Source organism: Mytilinidion resinicola, assembly GCF_010093595.1.
Source record: "Mytilinidion resinicola strain CBS 304.34 unplaced genomic scaffold BDZ99scaffold_10, whole genome shotgun sequence".
Classification (NCBI taxonomy): domain Eukaryota; kingdom Fungi; phylum Ascomycota; class Dothideomycetes; order Mytilinidiales; family Mytilinidiaceae; genus Mytilinidion; species Mytilinidion resinicola.
The window spans coordinates 347,132-369,857 of record NW_022985446.1 but is presented as its reverse complement, the minus strand read 5'-3'; the positions used below and the strand labels follow the sequence as shown (position 1 = coordinate 369,857).

Sequence of the window (22,726 nt, the reverse complement as noted above, 5' to 3'; positions counted from 1 at the left end):
AGGTTCAAAGGCGTCGTTTTTGATTGCGCAGGCGGCGATAATACTGGTAAGACCAAAAGTACCGTATGAAACATCAACATCGTGATCTGACCCGTATTGTCGTACGGGCGTTCCTTCTGTATGAAAAGGACCGCAAGACCCGGCTAATAGTGAAGATCACGTCGGTTACTAGTGCACGACGTTGTTGTTGTTGCTGGTGGGTGCCTTTGAAGACATTGCTGCAAGATATGAAATACAGCTAGGTAGTCGAGGCTAAACGGTAGAAGAAAGGCAGGCTCATTGATGACAATACTACAGCCAGAGAAAACTCAATAGACGATGATAGGGGTGAGGGAAAATGAAATTAGAACCATGGTCCCAGGCTGGGACACTGCTTAGATTGTGTATTTCGAGATGCTTTCACCCGGCATTGCCACCACCAAGGCCTACATGCTCGCACCAATCGCGATAGGAAATGATGTCTGAAACGTGTTGATGTTTCCGTGATATCTTCTTTGTTTAGAAACCTTTTCGATTATCAAGTACATGGTCGAAACGAGAGTTGGTGATAGGAGCGTGGTGTTTCAAACCGAGATCCCCGCGGCGAGTCAAACCCCCTGGCGCTAAAACCCGTACTTCGTACCGCCATCGCGTCCATTACGTCTCGACACCAAAGCTGCATCACGACTTTCCTAGCCACCATCAGCCTCCCATACCTCTTACACCGCACACATACACTAAGCAGCCATGCACCCTCCCGAGATCGACCTCGCTTTCTCCAACAACACCCAGCTGCGAAAACGAGTTCATGACGCCATAGGCAAGCCCGCCGTAGCAGCCATTCAAACTCATCCAACTGACAACACCCTCAGACGAATATCCCGCCCAAAGTGCCCTCTTCCGCGACATATCCTCCTATATCCTCAACTTCTCTGGCGCGCAAACCTCCGTCGTCAACGGCGAGCCCGCGGGAAAGAAGCGCAAACTCGAGAATGGCCACGCGAACGGCGCAGCAGGCAAATCTACCACCGGGACATGGGCCGATGCTGTGACACAGACTGCGTGGAGAGGGACTGATACCAGCTTCTCGATTCCGCAGCGAAAGAAGCTTACCCTAGAGATGGTAAAGAAAGGTAACGGGGTGAAGGAAGGGGGGATTCGAGGCATCAATCCTGCAACTGGGGAGGTAGAGTTCGGGATCGCGTGGAAGGATGTTGGTATGTCAAACTCTCAATTCATTCTTCTCATGCGATTATGCGTGAATGACGAGGCTAACCCCTCTATCCACAGAGCAGATATTCTGCCTACCACTACCTGAGAAGGCAAAGCGACAACACAACTTCGTCGTCATCCCTATACACGGCGATGGCGTCAACCCGGTTCCAGAGGGTACGGCGACACCAGATTCGATTGTTTGGACATTTGCGGACGCGACGGGGAAGGATATCAAGGAGGGTGTGGATCCGGGGCCTGCACCTATCGCTGCGGTTATAAACGACTGTTTGAAGAGCGAAGGCGTGAATAAGAGGGTTGTTTTTCCCGATGAGAAGGAGTTCGGGAGCGCGATCGTGCAGGCTCACAGGAAGGGCGAGAAGGCATTTCACGTGAAGGGTCACCGAGGCAGCAAAGAAGGTATGTTAACGTATTTCAATCGGATTTTGAGCTATAGATCGCTAACTGTGACGCAGGATTCCTCTTCTTCACCTCTGTAGGCATCGTCTGGGCGTTCAAGAAACCCATAGCCTATTTCTCCTTCGACAGCATCAACGCTGTTTCCTATACCTCGGTCCTACAACGGACATTCAACCTGAATATTGGTGTTGTGGCGGACGATGAGTCGAAGCCGCAAGAGATTGAGTTCTCGATGTTGGATCAAGCGGACTACGCAGGCATCGACGCGTATATCAAGAAGCACGGTCTACAAGACGCGAGTATGGCGGAGCAAAGGAAGGCTAAGCGGCTTAATGTCAATCCTGCCATCAAGGCCGAGAATGGTGCGGGCGAGGAAGAGGACGGAGAGGATGGGGAGACAGAGCTACAGAAAGCGGAGAGACTGCTGCAAGATCAAGAGGACGAAGAAGAGGAAGATTATGATCCAGGGAATGAGGGCGAGAGTGACGGTAGTGGCAGTGAGGAAGAGGACGACGAGGGAGAGGGTTACGAGGAAGGTGTTGAATATGAAGAGGGGGGTGAAGGTGAAGGAGAGGAGTACGAGGAAGAGTATGACGAGGGTGGTGAGGAAATGGAGGGCGCAGAAGAAGGCTACTGATGTATCACTAGGCCGACTGCAAGGTCCCTATTATTCTTACGAAGATAGTAGAATCCCTCATATTGACGTAGTATCTATTTCCTCTAGTTGATGAAGCAGCGGATCTAATGCGCCCACTCTCCACCCAACTCCTTGTCTCCGATTCTCAACGGCTCTTCCACACTCTGGATAAACGCCACCCATTTCGCCCTGCCGCCATTCGGAGTGACATTTCTCGCCTTGTGCGCCGTCGCTCTCTGTACCAGACTATCCCCCACCTTCAGTAATCTCTTCTCACCAGAGTCCAGCTCCATCTCCATCTCGCCCTCAATCACCACGACCGTTTCCAACGTCATCGTCCGATGAAACGTACTCTCGGCTCCCGCATCCATACTTATCATGCAGGTGGCGCTGCCATTCTCGGGACAGATGCGACGCAAGCCAGCAAAGAAGGGTTGCAAGCGATCTTGCTGGTATTGCTCAATGTCGGATTCTGTGGACAGGTTTGCGGGAAAGGAGTGGGTAGATGAGAGGATTTGGATTTCGCCGATTGGGATGGGGATTTTGGGCGTCTGTGAGGGGACTTTGGGGGAGAATATGGCGGCGCCGGTTGCGTTGTGGGTCGTGATGTAGTGGACCATTCTGCGATCTTGCTGGGGAGGAGGATAAATGGTTTGATGATGAGACAAAAGGGTGGGTCTGACGCTGGCTATATTAGTTAGTAGTATATCTTCCCTTTGTTTGGTCCTTGGTAACTTACGACGTGGGTTTTGCTTTTGCTCCTGTAGTTATTCGGATATCTATCTTCTGCTTTGATAATCCATTTACTCTGGGTTGAACAACAGGAGTCAATGCCCACTTTATCCCAGACATTATTTGAGGCCAATGCTTTCCTCTCAATTTTGAGTGGCTCATAATCCATGATATCTTCTGTTTGTTCGGTTAACTCTGTGTTTGTAAGCCCCGCGCTTTTCGCGCTTTTCGAACTCCGAATATGTGTGCTCGCTGTTAACACGATACCGAGCCTTGAAACATGCTCGAGAGGCGTCCTATTACGTAGAGTCCTATTGGTAGCATGTGTAGAAGGGCAAAACATGGTGCAAAGCCAACAATTTATTTGCATGCTGTAATATAAATCGGACATTCTCTGCAACTATATCAACCTCGTTCATTAGCAGCAACTACATCGATCAATACCACAAACCAATCATGGCAGCCAGAGAAACTGTCCTCATCGTTGGAGCGACAGGAAACATCGGCATAGCCGCTGTCCTAGGCGCTCTCCGAGCTCAGCTCAGCGTTCTAGCAATTGTTCGCAACCAAACCTCCGCCGACAAGCTCTTCCAGCATATCGGCACACAGCAGTATGTAACTGTAGTGGAGGCTGACATCACGTCAGACCAAGGCGTACAAGGTGTTGTGGAGCAAGTCAAAGCTGGAAAATTACCATCCTTCCAGCACGTCTACGCCGCGGGTACGTCTTTGACAACCCCCCAAGCTAGATTATAGAGGACGTAGTACACTAATCTTCTGGGAATACAAGCCGGTGGAGCGTACTGGACAACGCCGTTGAAGGACCTGAGCACGCAGGCCTTGCGCGAGTTCATGAATGTCAACTTTGAAACAAACTTTTGTATGTTGTATCTTCTTTTGCTCCACTAGAGTTATTCAGTGCTGATGGGTATCAGTCGCATATCGCGCCACTATACCATACTTGCTGGAGCAGAACGCGGACAACAGCTCGTGGACGTTGTGCACAGGCTCGCAAGGGGATCTCGGACTCCGTGCAGCGCCTGCCATCTCACAAGGGGCGCTTTTCTCAATGGCCAGTGCAGCTGCGCGTGAGAATGTCGAGACGAATATCCGGTTTAATGAGGTTTATCTTGCGTGTCGGGTTGAGGTGGATGAGTCTGCGGAGAAGACGGGGGCGATGAGGGCGTCGCGGTTTGCTGATCATTATGAGACGGTTCTTTCGAGGCCAGAGATTAGGGGTTGTCGGATTAGTGTTTTTGGAGATGGCGATTTGAGGGAGCTGAGGTGTGAGACGAAGATAAAGAATCCGGGATGAGAAGTATAGTAAGGAGTTTGAAGCGAGATAGAGATTAGCTTATCATTCTTATATGTATAAGTCCTGCTTGTTTAAGTGATACGGTAACCTACAACCTTGGAAAGCGGGAGAGGGCTTAGACTAGAAGATTAGCTAATACGTTTCCAGCGGTCGTGGAGTGGTTGGTGCTTCGTTCACTTCTGCGTCCGCTTGGAGGAGTTAGACAACGCACAGCCAAATGTCTGACTGCCACATTGGAAGCTTGGACCAGGAAGTCGCGCATATCATCTAGGTAAGTGAAAATACACTGTGATTATTAGCGGGTCGTAGACGTCCTTATCCCTTCACATAGATTTCAATACTTAGTTCTCAATATAAGCCATTTCATACATTGCCAAGATTCTATACGAGCAAAATAGCTCGGCAAGGGGCTTAGAGCTCCTCCGCGATGACCTCGACCTCGAGGGTTCCGGCAAAATGTCCCGCTACCACATTACACGCCTACGCCACGTCTTCTCACCTCGAGATGCACCTTGAATACCTTTCTACACCTATCTTACCTATCCCTAATAACCCTTCTATACTTCCTGCACTGAGCGGTAGCTCTTCCGCCCTACCGTCTGACCGATGAGTACTGCGCGGTCACCTTCGCCCAGCAGATCCTCCCCTCAGCATGTCTCAACCCTGAGATCTATATTCATGAAGTCTCCAGATCATGCAATATCATCCTGGCGCTTCCTCCAATTCCTCGCCTTCGCATCCGCCATTGTCACCCTCACTGGGCTCACCTGGTTCTTCGGCGGAGGGTCCACCCACTTCTCCCTCTCGAAACCCTCCCTTCCACACCTGCCTACCGAAACCTCAGGACACCCGATCGACAGGCTCATTGCTTCAGCGGAGGAATCATTTCAGGATACATTAGCACGGCAAACCAAGAGCTTGAATGAGGCAGCAGCAGTTTACAGGACCCGGCGCGGCCGTCATCCTCCTCCGGGCTTCGATGCTTGGTACAAATTCGCGACCGACCGCGATGCGGTTCTCGTGGAGGATTTCTTTGACCGGATATACGATGATTTAGGCCCGTTCTGGGGGATCGATCCGCGACGAATTCGTAAACAGGCGCATGCGGCCGAGCAGGTGGTGATGATTAGGAATTTCACAACAAGTCAGAAGACCGACACAGATAGACCGTGGATGAACTTATGGGAGGACCTGATAAAGACGGTGGCGCATTCATTACCGGATGTGGATATACCGATCAATGTCATGGACGAGAGTAGGCTACTCGTGCCATGGGAGACGATCAACGAATACATGAGCGACGCCCACAAGACCATGCTCCCAGTCGAAGCTGTCGTGGGGGAGTATCAAGGTATGGAACACTTCCGAGATAACACCACATTCGATTGGCAATGGCTCGGTCCCCGAGTAACAGAGCCTGCATCGAGCCAAGGCCCGCGGTCATACTGGTCTCTTGTCCGACCTGCCTGTCCTCCAGATTCACCCGTGAGAAACACCCCCCTGTTTCAAGACATCTGGACCAAGGAATATCATCCAAAGCCCGAGCATGCGGCCGCTCAGCTCCTCCATCTCACATTCCCAGGATCGTCCCATCGTGGCTACGTTCAGAACTGGACGGAAGCCACCGACCCGTGTCAGCATCCGCACCTCCAAGGCCTCCATGGCAATTTTGTCGAGCCTCTGTCTATGAAAACCTCGCAGAAGCTCTTTCCCCTCTTTGGTGGCTCCAAGCTTCCAATGAACAACGAGATTCTCCTCCCGGCTGCTATGTACTGGAGTGACGACCCGCTCTACTCCGGCGGCGACTCCAACGGTGGCGATTGGGGATCGAAGAACAACTCCATCATGTGGCGCGGCGCTGCAACCGGCGGCCGTAACAGAAAGGAGACATGGCAGCGCTTCCACCGGCACCGCTTTGTGTCCATGCTCAATGGCTCCCAGGTTGCCGCCGCAGAACTAACCCTCAATCAACTCGCCGATAATGTTGCCGGTATCGGACCTGGAGGGAATATGCGCCTTGCCCCATCAAATCCCTATAACCTGCACCACCAAACATCCGGCACCCTGGGCTCGTACATGGCCGATCTCACGGACGCGAGTTTCTACGACCTCCTCTGCAGCCCAGCTGATGCTGACTACGACCGAGAGTTCTACGCTGTAACAAAGCGCGTTCCAATGGCCGATATGTACGAGTATAAGTACCTACCAGATATCGACGGGAACAGCTTTAGTGGGCGGTATAGAGGCTTTTTGCGCAGTTCCAGCTTGCCAATCAAGGCGACGGTATATGCGGAGTGGCATGATAGTCGCCTCATGCCGTGGGTACATTTTGTACCCATGGACAATACCTTTATCGACTTCTATGGGATCGTAGAGTACTTCCTAGGCGAAGAGCCGGATCTATCTCGGCCCGAAGAGCCAACGCCATCTGAAGCGCCGGGGCCGGAGTCCTCGGTGTCTAGTGATGGCGGAGAGAAGAAACCAGACGGGGAAGAGAGGAAGAAGGCAGAGAAGCGCCGCCCACCAATAATACAAAACAAGAAGAACGGCCATGATGCCGCGGCCAAGAAGATCGCGCTGGCGGGACAGGAATGGGCGGAGAAGGTACTCAGGAGAGAGGACATGCAGATTTATGTGTTTAGGCTCTTGTTGGAGTATGCCAGGGTCTGTGATGAGCGGAGGGAGAGACTGGGGTGGGTGCAGGATTTGAAGAAAGGATGAATGGTATGTATGGTACATGCATCGAAGCCTTCCATCCATTCACAGATACCCTATAAGAAGAGAACCTTGTTCATTCAACTATTATTATGATACCCTTCCCGTTTTTTCTCATCAACTAATTATCGGCTCTGTCTTATCCGGTCGATATAGCATGCATCCTCAAGTGTTGGTTGACCTCTAGTATACACTTCTTTGTCCTTCTACTCATCCATTATCTACTCGCCCAAATCCTCTCAAAGGAACGGGTGTCTACATTTCCCATCACATTCCAATAAGCTTTACGGGGTGGATCGATAGGGTGTTTATATGACTCCTAAGGGACAGCCATCACAAAATCCCTCATTCTACAACCTAACAAGTCACCCGATCTCTGACTCGCAATCCCAGTTATGAAGCCTTGGTATTCAACTATGCAACGCTATGTTGCGGGAGAAGTTCTCTAGCTGTGTTTATGCGATATTGAAGATGCCGATATGCACGGAAACCCCCCGGAATCCGGAATATCGCAGATCTGTCGCGCGACCAAGACCTGGGGTATGCTAACAGGGTGGAGACTCCTCTATACACAGGGTAACCTTAACCAAGAAGTTGGGAATTTATAAGTTAGGGATTCATGGCTTCGAGCACTAGGCTTTTGTGTGTTTCGGGAATCAGCACTCTTCTCAGTATTGATATCACGTGATCAGGCAATCCTAGAACGAAAGGACTTGAGCGCTGGAAGAGGCAAAATACAATGGGTCCCATTACTTCTGGGAGCAAGGCCAAAAAGCTTGCGGCTGGTCCGGAACTAGCAGCTGTAAGTTTGTCCATTCAATCGTAATAGATTTTCAGAAGCCTGACCACGTTTGACCGCATCAAGCTGCTACCACAAGACCCCAAACCATGGTATCTCACGAGGCATCTGTTGATGTTGAACCTCGTGCTTATGGTTCCTCTCTTCTCAACAGCCAGCATTGGCTATGATGGTACACAGTCCCCCTTGACTAGCTCCCTACGCCTACTCACACACATCCAGGCTCAATGATGAACGGTCTCCAATCTCTCCTCATCTGGCGCGCCTACTTCAAGCACCCAACAGCCTCCATCCTCGGCACCATGAACGCCGTCTACCCCATCGGAAAGTTCTTTGGTGTATTCTTTACCGCGTGGATGGGTGATCGATACGGCCGCAAATTGCCAATGTGCATCGGCTTCCTGCTGCTCATCCTTGGCGCTGGTCTTCAAGGCGGTGCAAAGAACGTAGCTATGTTCATCATCGCACGATTGATCTTGGGCTTCGGGACTGCATTTGTAGCACAGCCGAGTCCAATTTTGATTGCCGAACTAGCCTATCCGCTGCATCGAGGCAGAATCACGGCTATCTACTACAGTACTTACGTGAGCTTATTATATATTGGATATATGACGAGAAGAAGAATAGATGCTAACCTCTAGGCAGTACGTCGGCGGCATTATCGCAGCATGGGGCACATATGGCACATCCCACCTCCACACTCAGTACTCCTGGCGCATCCCCTCGTACATCCAAGGTGCCCTCCCGGTCATCCAACTCCTCTTCCTCTACTTCGTCCCAGAGTCACCTCGGTATGCATCCTCCCCAATTTCCCCTCAACGCTTCCCAACTAACGACCCCTAGCTGGCTCATTGCCAAAGGCCGCCATGCCGAAGCCCACGCCATTCTCTCCAAATACCACGCGGGTGGCGACACCGCCTCGCCCCTCGTCGCCTTCGAGCTCGCCGAGATGGAAGGCTCCATCCAAACCGAGCGGACCGTCACCTCCGAAACCAACTACCTCGACCTCTTCCGCACGGCGCCAAACCGCCGCCGGACGCTCATCGCCATGATCGTCGGCTTCTACGGCACCTGGTCCGGCATCGCCATCATTGCCTACTACCTCACCCTTGTGCTTGACACCATCGGCATCACCGACACGTCCAGCCAAGTCCTCATCAACGGCCTGACCCAAGTCTTCAACCTGCTCATGTCCATCACCAGCGCGCTCCTCATCGACCGCATCGGCCGCCGCCCGCTCTGGCTCGTCGCCGTTGCCGGCATGCTGTGCTCCTACATCGCCTGGACCGCGCTCTCGGCCTCCTTCGCGCACACGCACGACGCCGCCACCGGCCGCGCCGTGCTCGGCTTCATCTTCCTCTACAAGCTCTTCTACGACGGCAGCTTCTCGCCCATGCTGCTCGCGTACCCGATCGAGATTTTTCCGTACACGCTCAGGGGCAGGGGGGTCACGGTGAGTATTGCGACGAATCAGGTCGCGTTGATTGTGAGCCAGTTTGTGAATCCGGTTGCGTTGACCAGGATTGGGTGGAGGTACTATATTGTGTTTTGTGTGCTGTTGGCGGTGTTTTGGGGGCTGGTGTGGTTTTTGTTTCCCGAGACCAAGGGGAGGAGTTTGGAGGAAATTGCGGAGGTGTTTGATGGGAGGGGGATTTCGGTGGGAAGCTGGAGGAGGACAGGGATGAGGAGGAGGAGGAGGAGGGTGGGAAGGGGGTGGAGTTTAGGCAGGAGGTTGTAATGTAGGGGAGGGCTGCTGATGAAGAGGGGGTGGTGGTTGCGTGAAAATGGGTCTCGGCTGGTATGGGAAAACCTTCTTACTGCGATGTAAAGGCGCCGCACTGTTGTTCTTCCAGGCGGTGTTTGACCCCGTCTCTCCTCTCAAACATCATCACGCGCCTAGTCACGACCTGTCTGAGACATGACAAACCTCTTCAACACTTTAGCAATTATTGCTTCTCTAAATGTCCTACCATTACTACCTACCATTTTTCCACTCCATATTGCCTCTTCTCCCCTCTTCTCTCTAATATCATCCCAATCCTTCCGCCCAACATGTCTCCGTCACTGGCCTCACCCGAAGAGATACCAGAATGGCGCTTGCTCCTTCCAGAAGCCCCGTGGGCTAGCGTACCAGACGATAAGATGGCAGTGCTGGTGGCTGAGCATAAGGAGGCGGAGAGAAGAAGAAAGGAAGAGGAGGTTAAGAGATTTTTGGTTAGGCATAGGGGGTTCGTGGGAGATAGGTTGGAGGGCAATGATGAAGGGGAGGAGACTGAGAATGACGGGGAAGAGGGTGATGGGGAAACGGGTTTGGTGGAAGACGGAGAGGTTGGAGCTGAGGAAAGGGGAAGAGAAGAGGAAGACGAAATTGGAGGAGATGGTGAAGAGCAGGGAGAGAAAGACGGTACAGAAAATGGAGATGAGCAGCAAGAAACGCACGACAGCGAGGGTGATGCCGAGGACAACCAAGTCGACGATGCACAGCGAGACCAACCACCTCCAATCTCTGAATGCTGCGATATCGACAGACCCCAGCTCAAGGATGTTTCCGCGCCTACTCGCATGGATCCTGTGTTATCAGAGCTGAACGCCAATTTCAACACCGTCCTCTCCAAGTTTGTCACAGCCGCAGAGGGGCTACGCGACTTCAATGATCTATTCCAGAAGGTGATATGCGAAAGTAAATCGTCGCACAATATGAAGGACAAATGGACTTCCAACGAACGGAGAATAAAGGATGTAGCCACACAGACTCCAGAATGGGAGTATGAGGGAAGAGGCCGAGAGTTTGAAACGAGCGTCGGAGATGCGATTCAAAGATTGAAAGGGTTAATTCGGCAGTTGGGGGCAGTTGAGAAGAGTGCTGGAGATGGGGTGAAGGACAGCGAGGTGAGGTTAGAGGAGGGAAGGGAGCTCGAGGATCACGAGAGGTTTCAAGATGCGAACGAAGGAGACTAAGGAGAGAGAGATTTCTATGAATTTCTTTTGTCCTACGACTCTAATAGATGCCACCTGAACATAAACCACATCCCGTTGCTGCGTCCCAGTTTAAGAAATAGTTGGCTTCCGTCTCTTCCTCTTGGAGGCGATTGGGTACTGATCTGGTTTGAAATTGATACGTAAGAATTGCGGAACAGTATCAACGTCTGCGTCCAGAAGCTTTTGTGTTTGATTGATGAGGTCCAAGCCTTCCCGTGCCTTGTCATGTAGTCGCGCAATGGTGGGCCGACCTCGCTTGTGGGTTTGCAAACAGTCGATAATCAAGTCTTCGAGCCGCTTCGAGTATAAGTACTTATAGGACTCGTTGTTGATGCTGGGTTTTTCCAGTAAGTCCTCCACGGGTATTGTCTCATCCAGTTCAGTTGGCGCTTCGCGATCGAGGGCATTTTGTGCCTTAATCCCCGCAACCCGACGGGTCAGGGAGTAGAGAATGATTCCTATCTCCCACACCATGGTTTTTCCGCTAACGGGCAGGGCGACCTCAACTTCCTGGACACTGAGTCAGTATACTATCATTTACTTTTCGCTCGATCATGCACAAACCGGTGCCAGGTAACCAGGTGTGTCCAGCTTGTGACGTCCTCCTGAAGTTGCTAGATCACCCAGATCTGCAAGCAGAGGGTGTTTATACACGGGATAGTATGCGGTTTGTGCCTCGCCAAGAAGAATGTTCTCGGGTTTGATATCCGTGTGCACATACCGAAGCGGTGGATCATCACTACCCTTTACCTTTTGGTTACCATCTCCGGCCTGGTCGTCATTTGAGCTCACTGAAATGTCGGATGCGTGGACCGAGTCTAAATCCGACGAAGGTTCATCGCCCCAAATCAACGTTTTACAGGCGCTGGCCAATGATTCCGCCACGTACCAAATAAACGGTTCGGGAATTTGGCCACTAAAGAAGCATTTTAGAAGCCGTTTTAAGGCTAGAAGTCCAGCAAAAACTCACTATCTCGTCTTGCCATACTCTTCGATAATTACATCCAGAGTACCGAACGGAGCGTAGTCCATGTAAACGATCCTACACTCAAGTCAGTTCCAAGGATTCCTTTTACCCTAGAAGTTACCAAAGGAACTCCAAGTTGAACTAACCACCGAGATTCCGTGCCTCCCGCACGTCTTGCCGCCGTTCTAAACGTGGGAACGTTAGGATTATCGTAAATTTCGGACATTGCGTAATGGATTGCTATTTCGGGAGGCGTATCTGTCATCTCGAACAATTCCTTGTCCGTGTACGCTTTCCACGTTCCCTCTGGGATCGGTGGGCCAGCGGCTGCCCCTTCTTCCGGACGGTCTGCAACATCGACTATATCGCTTGCGTCATCTCCTAAAAGATGTTTCGCGATCATTCTCTACGTATCTGACGTTAGCTCAACACATGTCGCATCTCGAAGGTTCAACCCACGTCTTTTATGCGTCCGTTGTCACCTACTCTAACGAAAAGCGCGGCCGTCGAGTTTGCTCCTACGTCTGACATCCACTGGAATTTCCAACCTGCCTCTGGTATCATGTCGGCAATGGCTTTGGCAATTGGTAGCACCTTTATCGGGAGCTCGGGAGATGGTTCTGGGTCCTCTCTATCTGAATCTGCATCTGAGCTTGGACCTGACGAATCATCATCATCATCGCCACCACCTGGCTTCCTAGGACGCGCACGTTTCTTTCCCTTGTCGATTGTACCTGGAGGCTCGATGGCTGGTGATTCAGGCTGGGGGGATGGCGATGGCGATGATGATGATGATGATGATGATGATGATGATGATGATGATTCCTCCTCCCGTGGCGGATCTCTGGGAGGATTACGAGGAATTCGATTGGCGGGAAGAGTGGCAAAGTCCTTTCGATAACGCGCGCTTGAAGGCTCCCAGATATTATCGATGTCAGCCTGTGAGACGGTTCTCCATGCTGCACCGGCATCTCTTTGCGATACTCTCCTAGACAAGCATTAGAACTGCAATGGAGTCATGGGCGGGCCTGGCAGCTTGCCCATTGTAAGTTCTCCGTTTCAGAGATTCCCAGTGAGCGAAATAGCCATATGGCATACCGCCTCTCGGTGGTGCTCGACCACGGCCTCTCGGTGGTGCTGGACGACCGCGCGCCATGTCGACCAAAAAGGTACGTGCTTGCCGATGTTATGAGTGAAAAGGCACGATTGAAAGTATATGCTTGAGCTTCCGCTGTTTACAGTGTATTGAAGTCTCGTAGGTAACTGCAAAATCGCCGCGATCCAAAAGTTGAGCTTGGGGAAGTTCTAGCCAAAGAGCAGTTATAAGTCTTTGTTATAATGCATATTACTTGCATCTTCGCTTTGTTTCGACGAAAGAAAATTAGCTGATCGCTAAGCGAAGTCCGCAAACGTCTTGATAGCGAGACGAGATCCTCGGCTTGCATTGACATCCCGCGGAATAGAGATCCGATTTGCTTCTATGGTGCAAATAAACCAAAGAGGTTCTGCCTCAACAGAAGAGCTTGAGTGGCCAAAACAAGTCTCGGACAGGAGGCTCTAACTCCATATCGAGCGGAATCTACCTTACGCCTCTTCCGCTTTGGTCTTCGTTGCCCAATTGTAAACCCATTTTCTTGAAACTTTACTCTCAAGAAATCAGGAACCTTATCCGCCTCTTTCGTTCGCAGTCCTTGGGCTTTATCTAATTCAGCCATGCCCTCCTGCGCTTGACGCTGCAAGGACTGGATGATAGGCCTATCTCTTTTCCACTGGATGATAGGCCTATCTCTTTTCCACTGGATGATAGGCCTATCTCTTTTCCGTTTTGCCAGACAAGACTTTATCAGTTCTTCCAAGCGTAGTGAGTTATTTTGCTCTGAGTTCCAATCAACCTCCAATATCCCACCTATTGCCATCGCTTCGCCTTGCAAAGCAGGGCCCAATCCCCAAGCTCGACGCGTCAAAGAGTACAAAAGCAGCCCAATCTGCCAGACCATGCTTTGGCCGGTGACCCGTCTCATAGGCCCTCGAATAGCTTCCTAAAGTAGTCATTAGCAAAAAAGGCTTATATCTCCTCTAGACGATATACGTACTGGAGGCAAATAGCCGGCCGGTAGTGCCCCCGGTCGAGCTGGTGTTCCTGACACTGCTGTATCGGCCAAGTCTGCAAGGAGCGGATGCTTGTAAGCGGGGTAATAGTCATCTCGCGCATCAGCGAGGAAAATGTTGTCGGGTTTGATATCAGTGTGTACGTGAGAGGGAAATTTTCGCTTTTCTGCACTTTTCGGGCCTTCTTCTGCGTCGTCCTGGCTATCCCCAGCCAAGTCTTCTCCCTGTCGCGGGAGGAATGCAACCGCGACCTCGTCCTCATCCTCATCCTCCTCAATTTCTTTACGGGGCGGAGTCTTTAGTGTATCCTTCCACATTGCGTCTTCAAGCCCGTCGAGGTAGTCTTCAAAATCCTCATCATCTTCTTCCTCTTGAAATTCCGTTTCTTCGAGCTGTTCTTCCTGAGGCACTTGTTCTTCCTGAGGTGCTTGCTGCGTTTCTTCTGGTTGAAGCCCCTGGGTCTGCGGACTTTTCTGCGAGGATTTATCCCTGCTATTTCCCTCCATGTACTTCCTAGCCAAGGCTTCCGCTCTGTCCTTCTGATCGCTTACTAGCTAGTAATCATTTCTCAAGGCCGCAAGGGTATTTTCACAATTTTCAAGGGCGGATTTGAGGTTATCATCCCCCTTCTCACCACCCAAGGGAGAGCGAGGTGGGCGTCTAGGCCCTTCTCCGTTCGAAGACGTCCTGCCGTTCCTGGAGATGGCCGCTGATTATCTGTATCAGAATCCGAATCCGGCAAGTGAGTTGGATCTAGTGGCGGCTCTTTCTCATCATCCGCGTAGCCCGTTTGCCTCCCCCATATCAAACTCTCGCAGGCGTTAGCGACCGATACGGCTATATACCATATAAAAGCTTCAGGAATCAAGGCATTTGTCTTTGTCGTGTCGCCATACTTTTCAATAAGGCCTCTTAGAGTACCAAACGGGGCATAATCCATAAAGAGTATCCTACGAGAAGGTCAGCTTGATCACTCAAAACTGGTCTCAAAACCACGCTAACGATTGGAACGGACCACGTATCTGCACCTCTTCGTTTTGTCGCTCCTCTGAACCCGGGGACGTTTTGGTTTCGATATATCCTCGACATGATATAGTGAACTGTTATTTCAGACGGGTCTTCCGGTTCGAGCTCCAAAGCCTGGTCTCCTACTAACAGATCCCAACCAGAAGACTGTTGAGAGTTATTTGCCGGAGGAGCAGGACGATTCATTTGCTTTGCGATCATTCTCTGCTCCCCGTAAGTTAAATTGAAGTTTGGCTTCTTAGTAGAAAACTGTCCTTAGTAGTTACGTCCTGTACGTACCCTTCCCCGTCTATACGGATGAAAAGAGCTGTGATCGACTGCATCCCTTGCGTAGGCACTAGTTGGAATTTCCACTCTTCTGGAAATGCCTCGGCGACCGCATCGGCAATTGGTCGAACGAATGAGCGGATTGAAGCCGATGATGTATCCGAACCTTCATCGGACTCGTTACCGTCATCCCCCAGATCTGAGCCACCGGGACCGCCACGTGGTGTAGCAGTTCGTCTTCCTTTCCTACTGGTTCCATGGTTTGAATTATTGGCTCTACTTCCGGAGTCTGAGCCTGACGTTTCATCGTCCGGATTTCCGGATGGTGCAGCAACTCTCCCTGAATTATTTTTTCCTTTGCCGGTCTCTACAGGTGGATTAGCCTCTCTCTCAGGTATATCGGTCACAATCACATTCGCTCCCGGCTCCGTCTCATCATCCGAATCAGGTACCGGTCCTGGAGATGCGCCAGCCTCATCCTCAGATGTACCAGTCCCTCCCACAGGTGCTACAGCCTCATCGTCCGCACCACCGTTCGTTCCATCATCTGCGATGTCTTCTGAATCGGACGGGGACGACAACGCTTCAACCCACGGTGGATCTCTGGGCGCATTACGAGGACATCTATTAGCAGGAAGCTCGTCAAAGTGGTCGTGATAACGGGGGCTTGACGGCTCCCATATGGTATCAATATCAGCTTGCGGAAGCCGTGCCCATGCTGCTCGGTGTCGTGCGGCCGTTACCCTTCTAAAAGAGAGTCAGCGATTTTCATCGCTAGACGGTTCTTCTCGCTACGATAAGCTTGCCTACTAGAGGTTCTTTCTAAGTGCGTTCCAAAGGTATTCCAGCCATATGGAAGGATCGAGTCTCGAATCGGTCTACTACCTGGCATTTTGTGAGAAAAACTGGATCTTCTAGAAGCGTGAAGCAATCAAAGGGCTTAATTGATAATTTACGCGTGAACTCAAATTTAGTTTTAGCAACCAATCCGAAACAGTTTTCAGACTGACGTTCATCCAGACCCATCCTCAGAATTCTTTGTCAATCCAGCCCACTTCAGCCCCGTTTCTCTTTGTCCGAATGAATCAACCAAGAAGAAAAGTCCGCAAACGTCTCCCTACCAAAACAACCATACTATTGGCTAGAAATACTGTTCACTCACTCCCGCGAAGTAACAACATACCTCAAATCATCAAGCATCAAACCGCCATACATATCCCCACCATCATCCTTCCGAGCAATCGCAAACCCCAAACTCTTCAACCCACTCCATTCGCGTCCAAAATCTGTCTTATTCATCTTGAAATCTTCAATGATATGTCCAGAGTCAAGTCACGGGAACGTAATCGTGGTGTGAAGCGTCTTCGCTCTTCCCCAGGGTCGGAAACCCCAAACGCTGATTGCGCATTCTGGTTGCGGGATCCCGGAAACGCAGGCGTAAGAGAAGGACTTCAAATCGAAGGTAGCATGCGACGAGTTCGGAATAGTGATGTTCCTTGACGGTCTCGATATAACTCTCACAAATTTCACTATATTTCTGAGGCGCCGAGCGCTTATCGAGGAAATGAACAGGGCGAAGATGGCTCTGCAGCTCGATTCTGAAAAATGATCGGATTGTATCGATGTTCGCCTTAGCTAGTGCAACAAAGAATGGAGACCCATACAGCTCCTGTTCAGGGTTGAGATAGGAAAGGCGATGTGGGTGGGCTGCGATAAGTTCGGACATGTTCTGTTCGGCTAGGATATAAAGCAGGCTTGCTTTTGGAGTATACAGCGGTTGGTCCGAGAGTGTGTTGACGAGCTGGATCCAGTGGGTCAAAGGGAAGTATTGCGACAATTGGGCTTGAGTGACGCCGTTCCTTTCTGCCTCATTGGCGTGATACAAGATGTTCTCTACTGCATATCTTGCAAATATTGGTAGGGGATCAAGTGACGGTGGAAGGTGGTCTTTACTCGAGCATAGAGACTGTGTCCATTTTCCTCCGTCTTTCTGGTGGCAATAATTTGGAAACTCAACTTCGTCTAGAGTTCCAGATGCTGGAGTGGCTAAACCTTCCAAGAATCTAAGACAGCAGCGCTTCAAGCGATCATGACTATTGCCTTGAAAGGCAGATTGACGCTCCCTCCATATCTGGCCGATGGCATAGTCGCTATGTAGAAACTTCGGCAAGGACTCATGAATAAATTGGACAACTGGCACATGTGCGTGCGTGATCTCCACAAGCCCTTTGGATGCATCCAATAGGAACTTTGCCGCTAAATCCTCTGTAGGTTGGTTTCGGGCGCTCTCTCTCATCGTCCTCAGAGCTTCCGGATTGGCATCCGAGAGTATGGCGAAGTAAAGCTCCATCGGTGTTTGGGGTTTCTTCGCGAAAAGGATCCATTGGAGACAGAGGAGTAGCTTGTCCTCGCTGTCATTCTCTCTTTTTGGCGTGAGGATATGACGGTAAAGCTCGTGAAGATCTGCAGGTATCATGTCAAGTCGATCCCGAAATGAACACCTGCGGCCCCAATCAGGGTCCTTGTTGAGAGTTCCAACGACGAGCATTGCCCACAGAAAAACTCCAGATGCTTTTCGCTTGAGCGCTTGTTGGGTAGCCTGTGTAGGTATACCGGGTCTCGTCTGAAGCTTGTGCTCGATGTATCTGAGGATGTCCAGATTATGGCCTTCTTGCTCCTCTAAGCACACCCTTCGGCGGTCCTGGGTAGGGATTCTCGGATCGTATCTGCTGGAGAAGCACACTCTGAAGATAATCTGCTTCTTCGCACACAGCTCTGAAAGTCTTGCAAAGAAGGTTATCACATCTCGACTGTCGGATCTCTGGCACTCATCAAGCGCATCGATAAAACAAAACGTAGGCCGACCAGAACGGGGTATGAAGTATTCGAGAAGTTCCTTCAGTGCGGAGGTCTGCCACGTTGAGAATCCACCTCGCATCGATTGCTCGAGGGCATGTATTTCACGTGGGATTTCTTCGGTGCCTTTGAGTATCTGCAAGAGCAAAGACCGATACACCCCCTTGGCTGTCTTCTGTAAATCCGTACCTCGAGCATCGAAGAAAAACGCGATTCTGGAGTCGTCGCCCTGTCTTGTGCGATGATACGTGAAGGCAAATTTGATTATTGTGGATTTCCCGCTCCCGGAGTTTCCCCTGATCCAGAGAAAAGGATCTTCTTTCATGTTATTTGAAAGTGCCGACCAGCTCATATATTCCGGACACTCGAAGATCCAATCACATGTCGTATCATAAGCATGCTTGATTGTCATTTGACGCTTTTCAATATCGGAGAATCGCAGCGAGTCTAATAGAGCTTGTCTTTGTTCTACGGTGAGTTCTCTTATCGTATTGCTTGATCTTACTACCATGTCAGCTCAATCCCTTCTTCTCTCTACTGGGTTTTGGCTGACCCGCAATTGTCCAGAGCTCGCCTAAGCTAGTAAAGGACTTGTTGATAATCTATGTCTGCTTGGTTGCTGAACTTGATCATTTCCTTGTGATCCGCCTGGATCGGAAGGATGTCTTCAGAGTGACTGTATATTTGTGCTCCATCCATGCTAACAGCAACATAGCTATCGCGTCGCTGCCCATCGATCAACTAAGCAATGTCAGCAAGTGTTATGATGTGCTAACAGATCTACGCGCTTCTCACGTACTGGTGCGACGGTGAGCTTCTGTTCTACACAGGTGATGAATCTAATGTTCGTGCGGAGCTGAGTCAAAGTATCACGGAGCATTCGCAGGACCATTGAGTTGGGCTGCAGATCGCGGAGGGTTCTCGTCATCGACGAATGGATGCGGTTCATGGTAAGAGGTTCAATTGGCTCAATGCTCATGCCTTGATGAGGAGTGCCGAAAAAGGTAGCGCATCGGATCGCACTCAGAGTTTGATCGTATTCTGGTTTGTCTCTCCGGTGAAAGGACAACTCATGGAGTGTCTGATTAGGTCAGTACGAAGCTACTTAGGTTACAAAGTTGACCTCGATGACATACCCAGGTTATGATAGTGCCCCCGAAGCTGTGACCAACGAGGAACAATGGACGCTCCTTATCCTATACGCTACGTGAGTATAATATCCGACGCCTGGAATCCATCGTCAAGGCCATACCTCTGCAGTAGGTCGTAAAACCCAAAGCTGGTTAAGCAGCTGCCGACCATAGTCCGAGAGCTGCGACGTAGAAGTGTCCGCTTGTAGGTTTGCTTCATAGCCCAAATGATAAGATTCGAAGCCCTGCTAGGTCATGCCCGAGAAAGTCACGCGGCCAGCATTTGCCGTTCCGCGCCGTCCACGACCCAATCGCATGACCGTTGAGCCCGTGAGCGAAGATGACGCTGTGAATCATTTAGCCAGTTATACGACAAATGATGTACATGGTAAGATATACTCAGCCTTTGGTGATTCTCCTTCGCTAGGCTCAAACAGAGTTGTCAGGCCAAGGCAGTGACAGAAGATGATTTGACAACCGCCGATATCCAGGTCAATCACACGATCGGACCCGTTGTCCAAAGTTGACAGATCATCTGGTACAGTGGAATTGAAGGTGACTAGAGCGGTGCTTGAAGACTGATTGAGGTGCCTACAAAGCGAATCGACTCGCAAATTATGGCTCGGAAAATTTTGCTGGAGACGTTCGCTCAGAAGTTGCTTGGTCCACTCGCACGGTATCTCTTCAGCTCGAAAGACTCGCCTCCGTGCCGGAGCTGCACGGGATGCGACTGCAAGAGGCTGGCCAATGGAAGCCATGATGCAAAAGGTACCCCACGAGGACTCAATTCTTCGGTTTAAATGCCGTTAGGGGTAAGTGGTATGATTGAAAAAGCATTATTAGGCATAAACAGCCACCTTTATATCTTCGCTCAGTCTTTAGATGATGGTGCGACAGTTTTCCGCCAAATTTAGCTCTGCACTCACACTAAGGCTGAGTTCAGCCTTTCAAGGCTGGCTCAACCTCGAAAGGCTGGCTCAACCTCGAACGTGGCGTAGAAAATTGTCCAACCACCAATGCCACCAACATATGCACATTCCAAGACTTCCACATGTTTAATTTCAAGTGGCTGGTTTGCCAGGAGGTAAATCCAGGCATCGAGGCCTTCTGCCCGCTTTTGATCAGATACATGTCGCACATCCCTGCAGTGTAACGGTGTTCTCTACCTCAGGCTAAGTTCCAGACTTTTCACGGTTGCCTTCTCGTATTTTCTAACCGGGCGCAGGTATCGTAGCGCTACGATGCCAATCAACCAATGCTACGACCATCTCCGAATTTCAGGATTTCTATATCTTGATTTAAAGTGGCTCGTTTGCCTGGGCGGCAAGTTAAGGCGTCGAGGCCTTCTGATTTTTGACCGGAAGCGCATGCTTAAGTACGTAGGCCAGCAAATGTAGCCCAGGGTGAGTTCCGTTGTCAAAGGCAAGCTTCATCGAAGACCTACCATTTTACATTTGCCGCAAGATCCAAAACATCACAAGACTATGTATGGAAAAGCATACGCTTTTCTTGAATTTTTACCCGCCGAGCCTGAAACATGCCAGCCTGGCCACACTCCATGGTTGCCTGGTTACCCCGATCTGGAGATGGACAAGGTCGAACTACTCTCAGCCTTCCTCGCGGACGATCTAGAGTGCAAAGAATTAGATCAGATGTCAGACTGCCTTTGGCTTCTGTCTACACAGTCAAGTGAAAATATCTCGCAGCTACATAGACAAAGAGTCAAGGGTAGAGAGATCATACTCACGGAAGAGCCGAAGCTCCACTTGATCTGGTTCTACGACAAAATCCACATCAAGCCGATGCCCCGGTATCTCCTATCACGTAGTTTCTGGCAGCAGCTTCTTTTAGATCCTCAGCAGCCATTAGCATTGAGGCATAATATAATCCTCACAAGCGCGCTCGGATTCCTTCGGTCTTACGCCCACTTGATTCGGTACGAGTCCGACTTTCGCATCGCAAAGGATAACACTCTGGCGCTCATTCCTGATTTTGTCAGCTGGGAGCAATGGCGTCTTCTGCGCGCCCAAGTACTCGTGGTCCGAGATGAAGAGGTCTCAGCAAGGTTCAGATTTGGCGAAATCCGACTTACGAGGCTGAACTTCTACTGCAAGTTCCTTCTCTTCGAAACATACTACTACCGCACCCATCGACAATACGGGGACTATTTCGCCAGCTTTTATCCATCGCTACTGTTCTTGTTCGGCATCATCTCGATTATGCTTGGGGCGATGCAACTGGCGGCGACTGTCGAGCAGCTTGACGAACAGTGGCGTTGTCTCTTAGGGCTTTTTCGCATGTTCAGCGTAGTGACCATGGTGATCACATTTCTGTTACTGGCCACCCTGCTTGTGCTTTTTGCAATCAAGATCACTAACGAGTGGATTTTTGCATTGCGTTGTCGTTATTCTCGGGGACCCAGGAAGTCAGGAACCAGGTTAAATCCGTAAAGAACAATATTGAAATGGGCGACATAGAGGCGAGAAGTTGACATGTGGAGCTTACTTCATGATAAAACGTCGGTAGAGGGGTGAGAGAGGAGCTTCAATTGGGAAGTCGTCATCTGGTTCTTCGTCATTTTCCATAGTATTGTCTACACAGCATAGGTACCACGTAAGCCATCCACTCTATGGTTGCTTATATACTAGACTTAGATTTCTGTGCCGCCGAGCGTCTCATTCTACAAGCCTGAAAAGACGTAAGATCTTCATATCGTAATTCGCACTGCTGTACCTACTGCTAGTATCACCGCCCTTATCCTACCGACAATCATCGCTCAGCCGCATAATCAAAAATTCTCCGTCACATCCGCATTAACCTCATGCACCTCCTCCTCGCCTATGCCCCCCGCCTCCCTTTCGCGTCTCACCTCCCTCTCCTCCCTCACCTCAAAATTACCCTCAAAGGTCCAAATAACGTGATACTCGATCTCGGCCTTACCATCATACCCGCCGCCATCGTCATACTCTTCCTCTTGCTCTTCCTCGGACTTGGAGTTGGAGCTGCCATGGTCTTCAAGGCTGCCTACAAGAGTTGTGTACGCGTTATGCAGCTCGTCAAAATTAATCTAAGCTTGGTATCGTGCGGCAGGTTTCACAGCGGAGAGGGCGGAGGGCGAGTATTGAGTGGCGAGAGCGTTGAAGGCGGTGGTTAGTTGGACGCGGGAGGCGGTGGGAGAGACACCCAGAAGGATGTTGGGTGGCGGTTTTTGTGGCATGCCAGATCGTGGTTCTGCTTGAAAGTATACTAGGGTACTGTGCAGTTTTCGAGTGAGTGAGGGGGTAAGTTCTTAATTGGGTTGCTCTGCAATGAGTGCTTTAGGAATAAGATATTGAAGATATAGAAGAGTGGTGATTGGAACTATATAGGTGTGTGGAGGTAGAGAATGTATGCGCAATGTATATATACAGGAAATATACCTGGTTATTTGATACGGAGTTGCGGAGGTGCTTTGGCGTGAGGATGAAGAAAAGGACACTCGAACTTTGACGATACTTGATATACTCAAAGACAGAACAAGCTGATGCATTGTACGGTATGGCCTATATACGTGGCTGATGAGTTGGCCTTTGAAGATGCAAAC

The 22,726-nt window shown here is 50.5% G+C and overlaps 10 protein-coding genes across 10 annotated transcripts; 6 read left to right on the top strand and 4 right to left on the bottom strand.

Annotated features, from left to right (window-relative positions):
• Nucleotides 1–726: 726 nt before the first annotated feature.
• BDZ99DRAFT_509001 (Rtt106-domain-containing protein) lies at nucleotides 727–2,248 on the top strand (the record flags this gene model as incomplete). Its single annotated transcript, XM_033724374.1, has 4 exons — nucleotides 727–799; nucleotides 852–1,196; nucleotides 1,270–1,611; nucleotides 1,668–2,248. The coding sequence occupies 4 exons, from the start codon at nucleotides 727–729 to the stop codon at nucleotides 2,246–2,248; spliced, it is 1,341 nt and encodes a 446-aa protein (XP_033576352.1).
• A 54-nt stretch (nucleotides 2,249–2,302) lies between these two features.
• Nucleotides 2,303–3,114, bottom strand: BDZ99DRAFT_443628 (uncharacterized protein). Its single transcript, XM_033717861.1, has 2 exons — nucleotides 2,988–3,114; nucleotides 2,303–2,936 (listed from the first exon to the last, which is right to left on the bottom strand). Exon 2 carries the CDS (start codon nucleotides 2,866–2,868, stop codon nucleotides 2,353–2,355), a length of 516 nt encoding a protein of 171 aa, XP_033576351.1. The 5' UTR covers nucleotides 2,869–2,936; nucleotides 2,988–3,114; the 3' UTR covers nucleotides 2,303–2,352.
• A 274-nt stretch (nucleotides 3,115–3,388) lies between these two features.
• Nucleotides 3,389–4,372, top strand: BDZ99DRAFT_509000 (putative short-chain dehydrogenases/reductase). The gene is made up of 3 exons (XM_033724373.1): nucleotides 3,389–3,701; nucleotides 3,771–3,860; nucleotides 3,916–4,372. Exons 1-3 carry the CDS (start codon nucleotides 3,437–3,439, stop codon nucleotides 4,293–4,295), a joined length of 735 nt encoding a protein of 244 aa, XP_033576350.1. The 5' UTR covers nucleotides 3,389–3,436; the 3' UTR covers nucleotides 4,296–4,372.
• Nucleotides 4,373–4,735: 363 nt separating this feature from the next.
• On the top strand, nucleotides 4,736–7,117 carry BDZ99DRAFT_463207 (uncharacterized protein). The gene has a single exon (XM_033720028.1). It carries the CDS (start codon nucleotides 4,974–4,976, stop codon nucleotides 7,014–7,016), a length of 2,043 nt encoding a protein of 680 aa, XP_033576349.1. The 5' UTR covers nucleotides 4,736–4,973; the 3' UTR covers nucleotides 7,017–7,117.
• Nucleotides 7,118–7,749: 632 nt separating this feature from the next.
• Nucleotides 7,750–9,547, top strand: BDZ99DRAFT_571220 (lactose permease; the record flags this gene model as incomplete). Its single annotated transcript, XM_033728066.1, has 5 exons — nucleotides 7,750–7,812; nucleotides 7,876–7,981; nucleotides 8,032–8,393; nucleotides 8,455–8,600; nucleotides 8,653–9,547. 5 exons carry the CDS (start codon nucleotides 7,750–7,752, stop codon nucleotides 9,545–9,547), a joined length of 1,572 nt encoding a protein of 523 aa, XP_033576348.1.
• On the top strand, nucleotides 9,542–10,926 carry BDZ99DRAFT_463206 (uncharacterized protein). The gene has a single exon (XM_033720027.1). The coding sequence runs from the start codon at nucleotides 9,862–9,864 to the stop codon at nucleotides 10,765–10,767; it is 906 nt and encodes a 301-aa protein (XP_033576347.1). The 5' UTR covers nucleotides 9,542–9,861; the 3' UTR covers nucleotides 10,768–10,926.
• BDZ99DRAFT_28017 (uncharacterized protein) lies at nucleotides 10,813–12,254 on the bottom strand. The gene is made up of 4 exons (XM_033713989.1): nucleotides 11,902–12,254; nucleotides 11,759–11,830; nucleotides 11,353–11,704; nucleotides 10,813–11,298 (listed from the first exon to the last, which is right to left on the bottom strand). The coding sequence occupies exons 1-4, from the start codon at nucleotides 12,156–12,158 to the stop codon at nucleotides 10,858–10,860; spliced, it is 1,122 nt and encodes a 373-aa protein (XP_033576346.1). The 5' UTR covers nucleotides 12,159–12,254; the 3' UTR covers nucleotides 10,813–10,857.
• Nucleotides 12,255–12,931, bottom strand: BDZ99DRAFT_28016 (uncharacterized protein). Its single transcript, XM_033713988.1, has one exon. The coding sequence runs from the start codon at nucleotides 12,724–12,726 to the stop codon at nucleotides 12,352–12,354; it is 375 nt and encodes a 124-aa protein (XP_033576345.1). The 5' UTR covers nucleotides 12,727–12,931; the 3' UTR covers nucleotides 12,255–12,351.
• A 3,823-nt stretch (nucleotides 12,932–16,754) lies between these two features.
• BDZ99DRAFT_356457 (uncharacterized protein) lies at nucleotides 16,755–18,500 on the bottom strand (the record flags this gene model as incomplete). The annotated part of the gene is made up of 1 exon (XM_033714621.1): nucleotides 16,755–18,500. A coding segment is annotated over one exon (1,746 nt), but the record flags the coding sequence as incomplete, so codon positions are not given.
• A 958-nt stretch (nucleotides 18,501–19,458) lies between these two features.
• On the top strand, nucleotides 19,459–21,593 carry BDZ99DRAFT_488383 (uncharacterized protein; the record flags this gene model as incomplete). The annotated part of the gene is made up of 2 exons (XM_033722901.1): nucleotides 19,459–19,524; nucleotides 20,688–21,593. 2 exons carry the CDS (start codon nucleotides 19,459–19,461, stop codon nucleotides 21,591–21,593), a joined length of 972 nt encoding a protein of 323 aa, XP_033576343.1.
• Nucleotides 21,594–22,726: the final 1,133 nt, after the last annotated feature.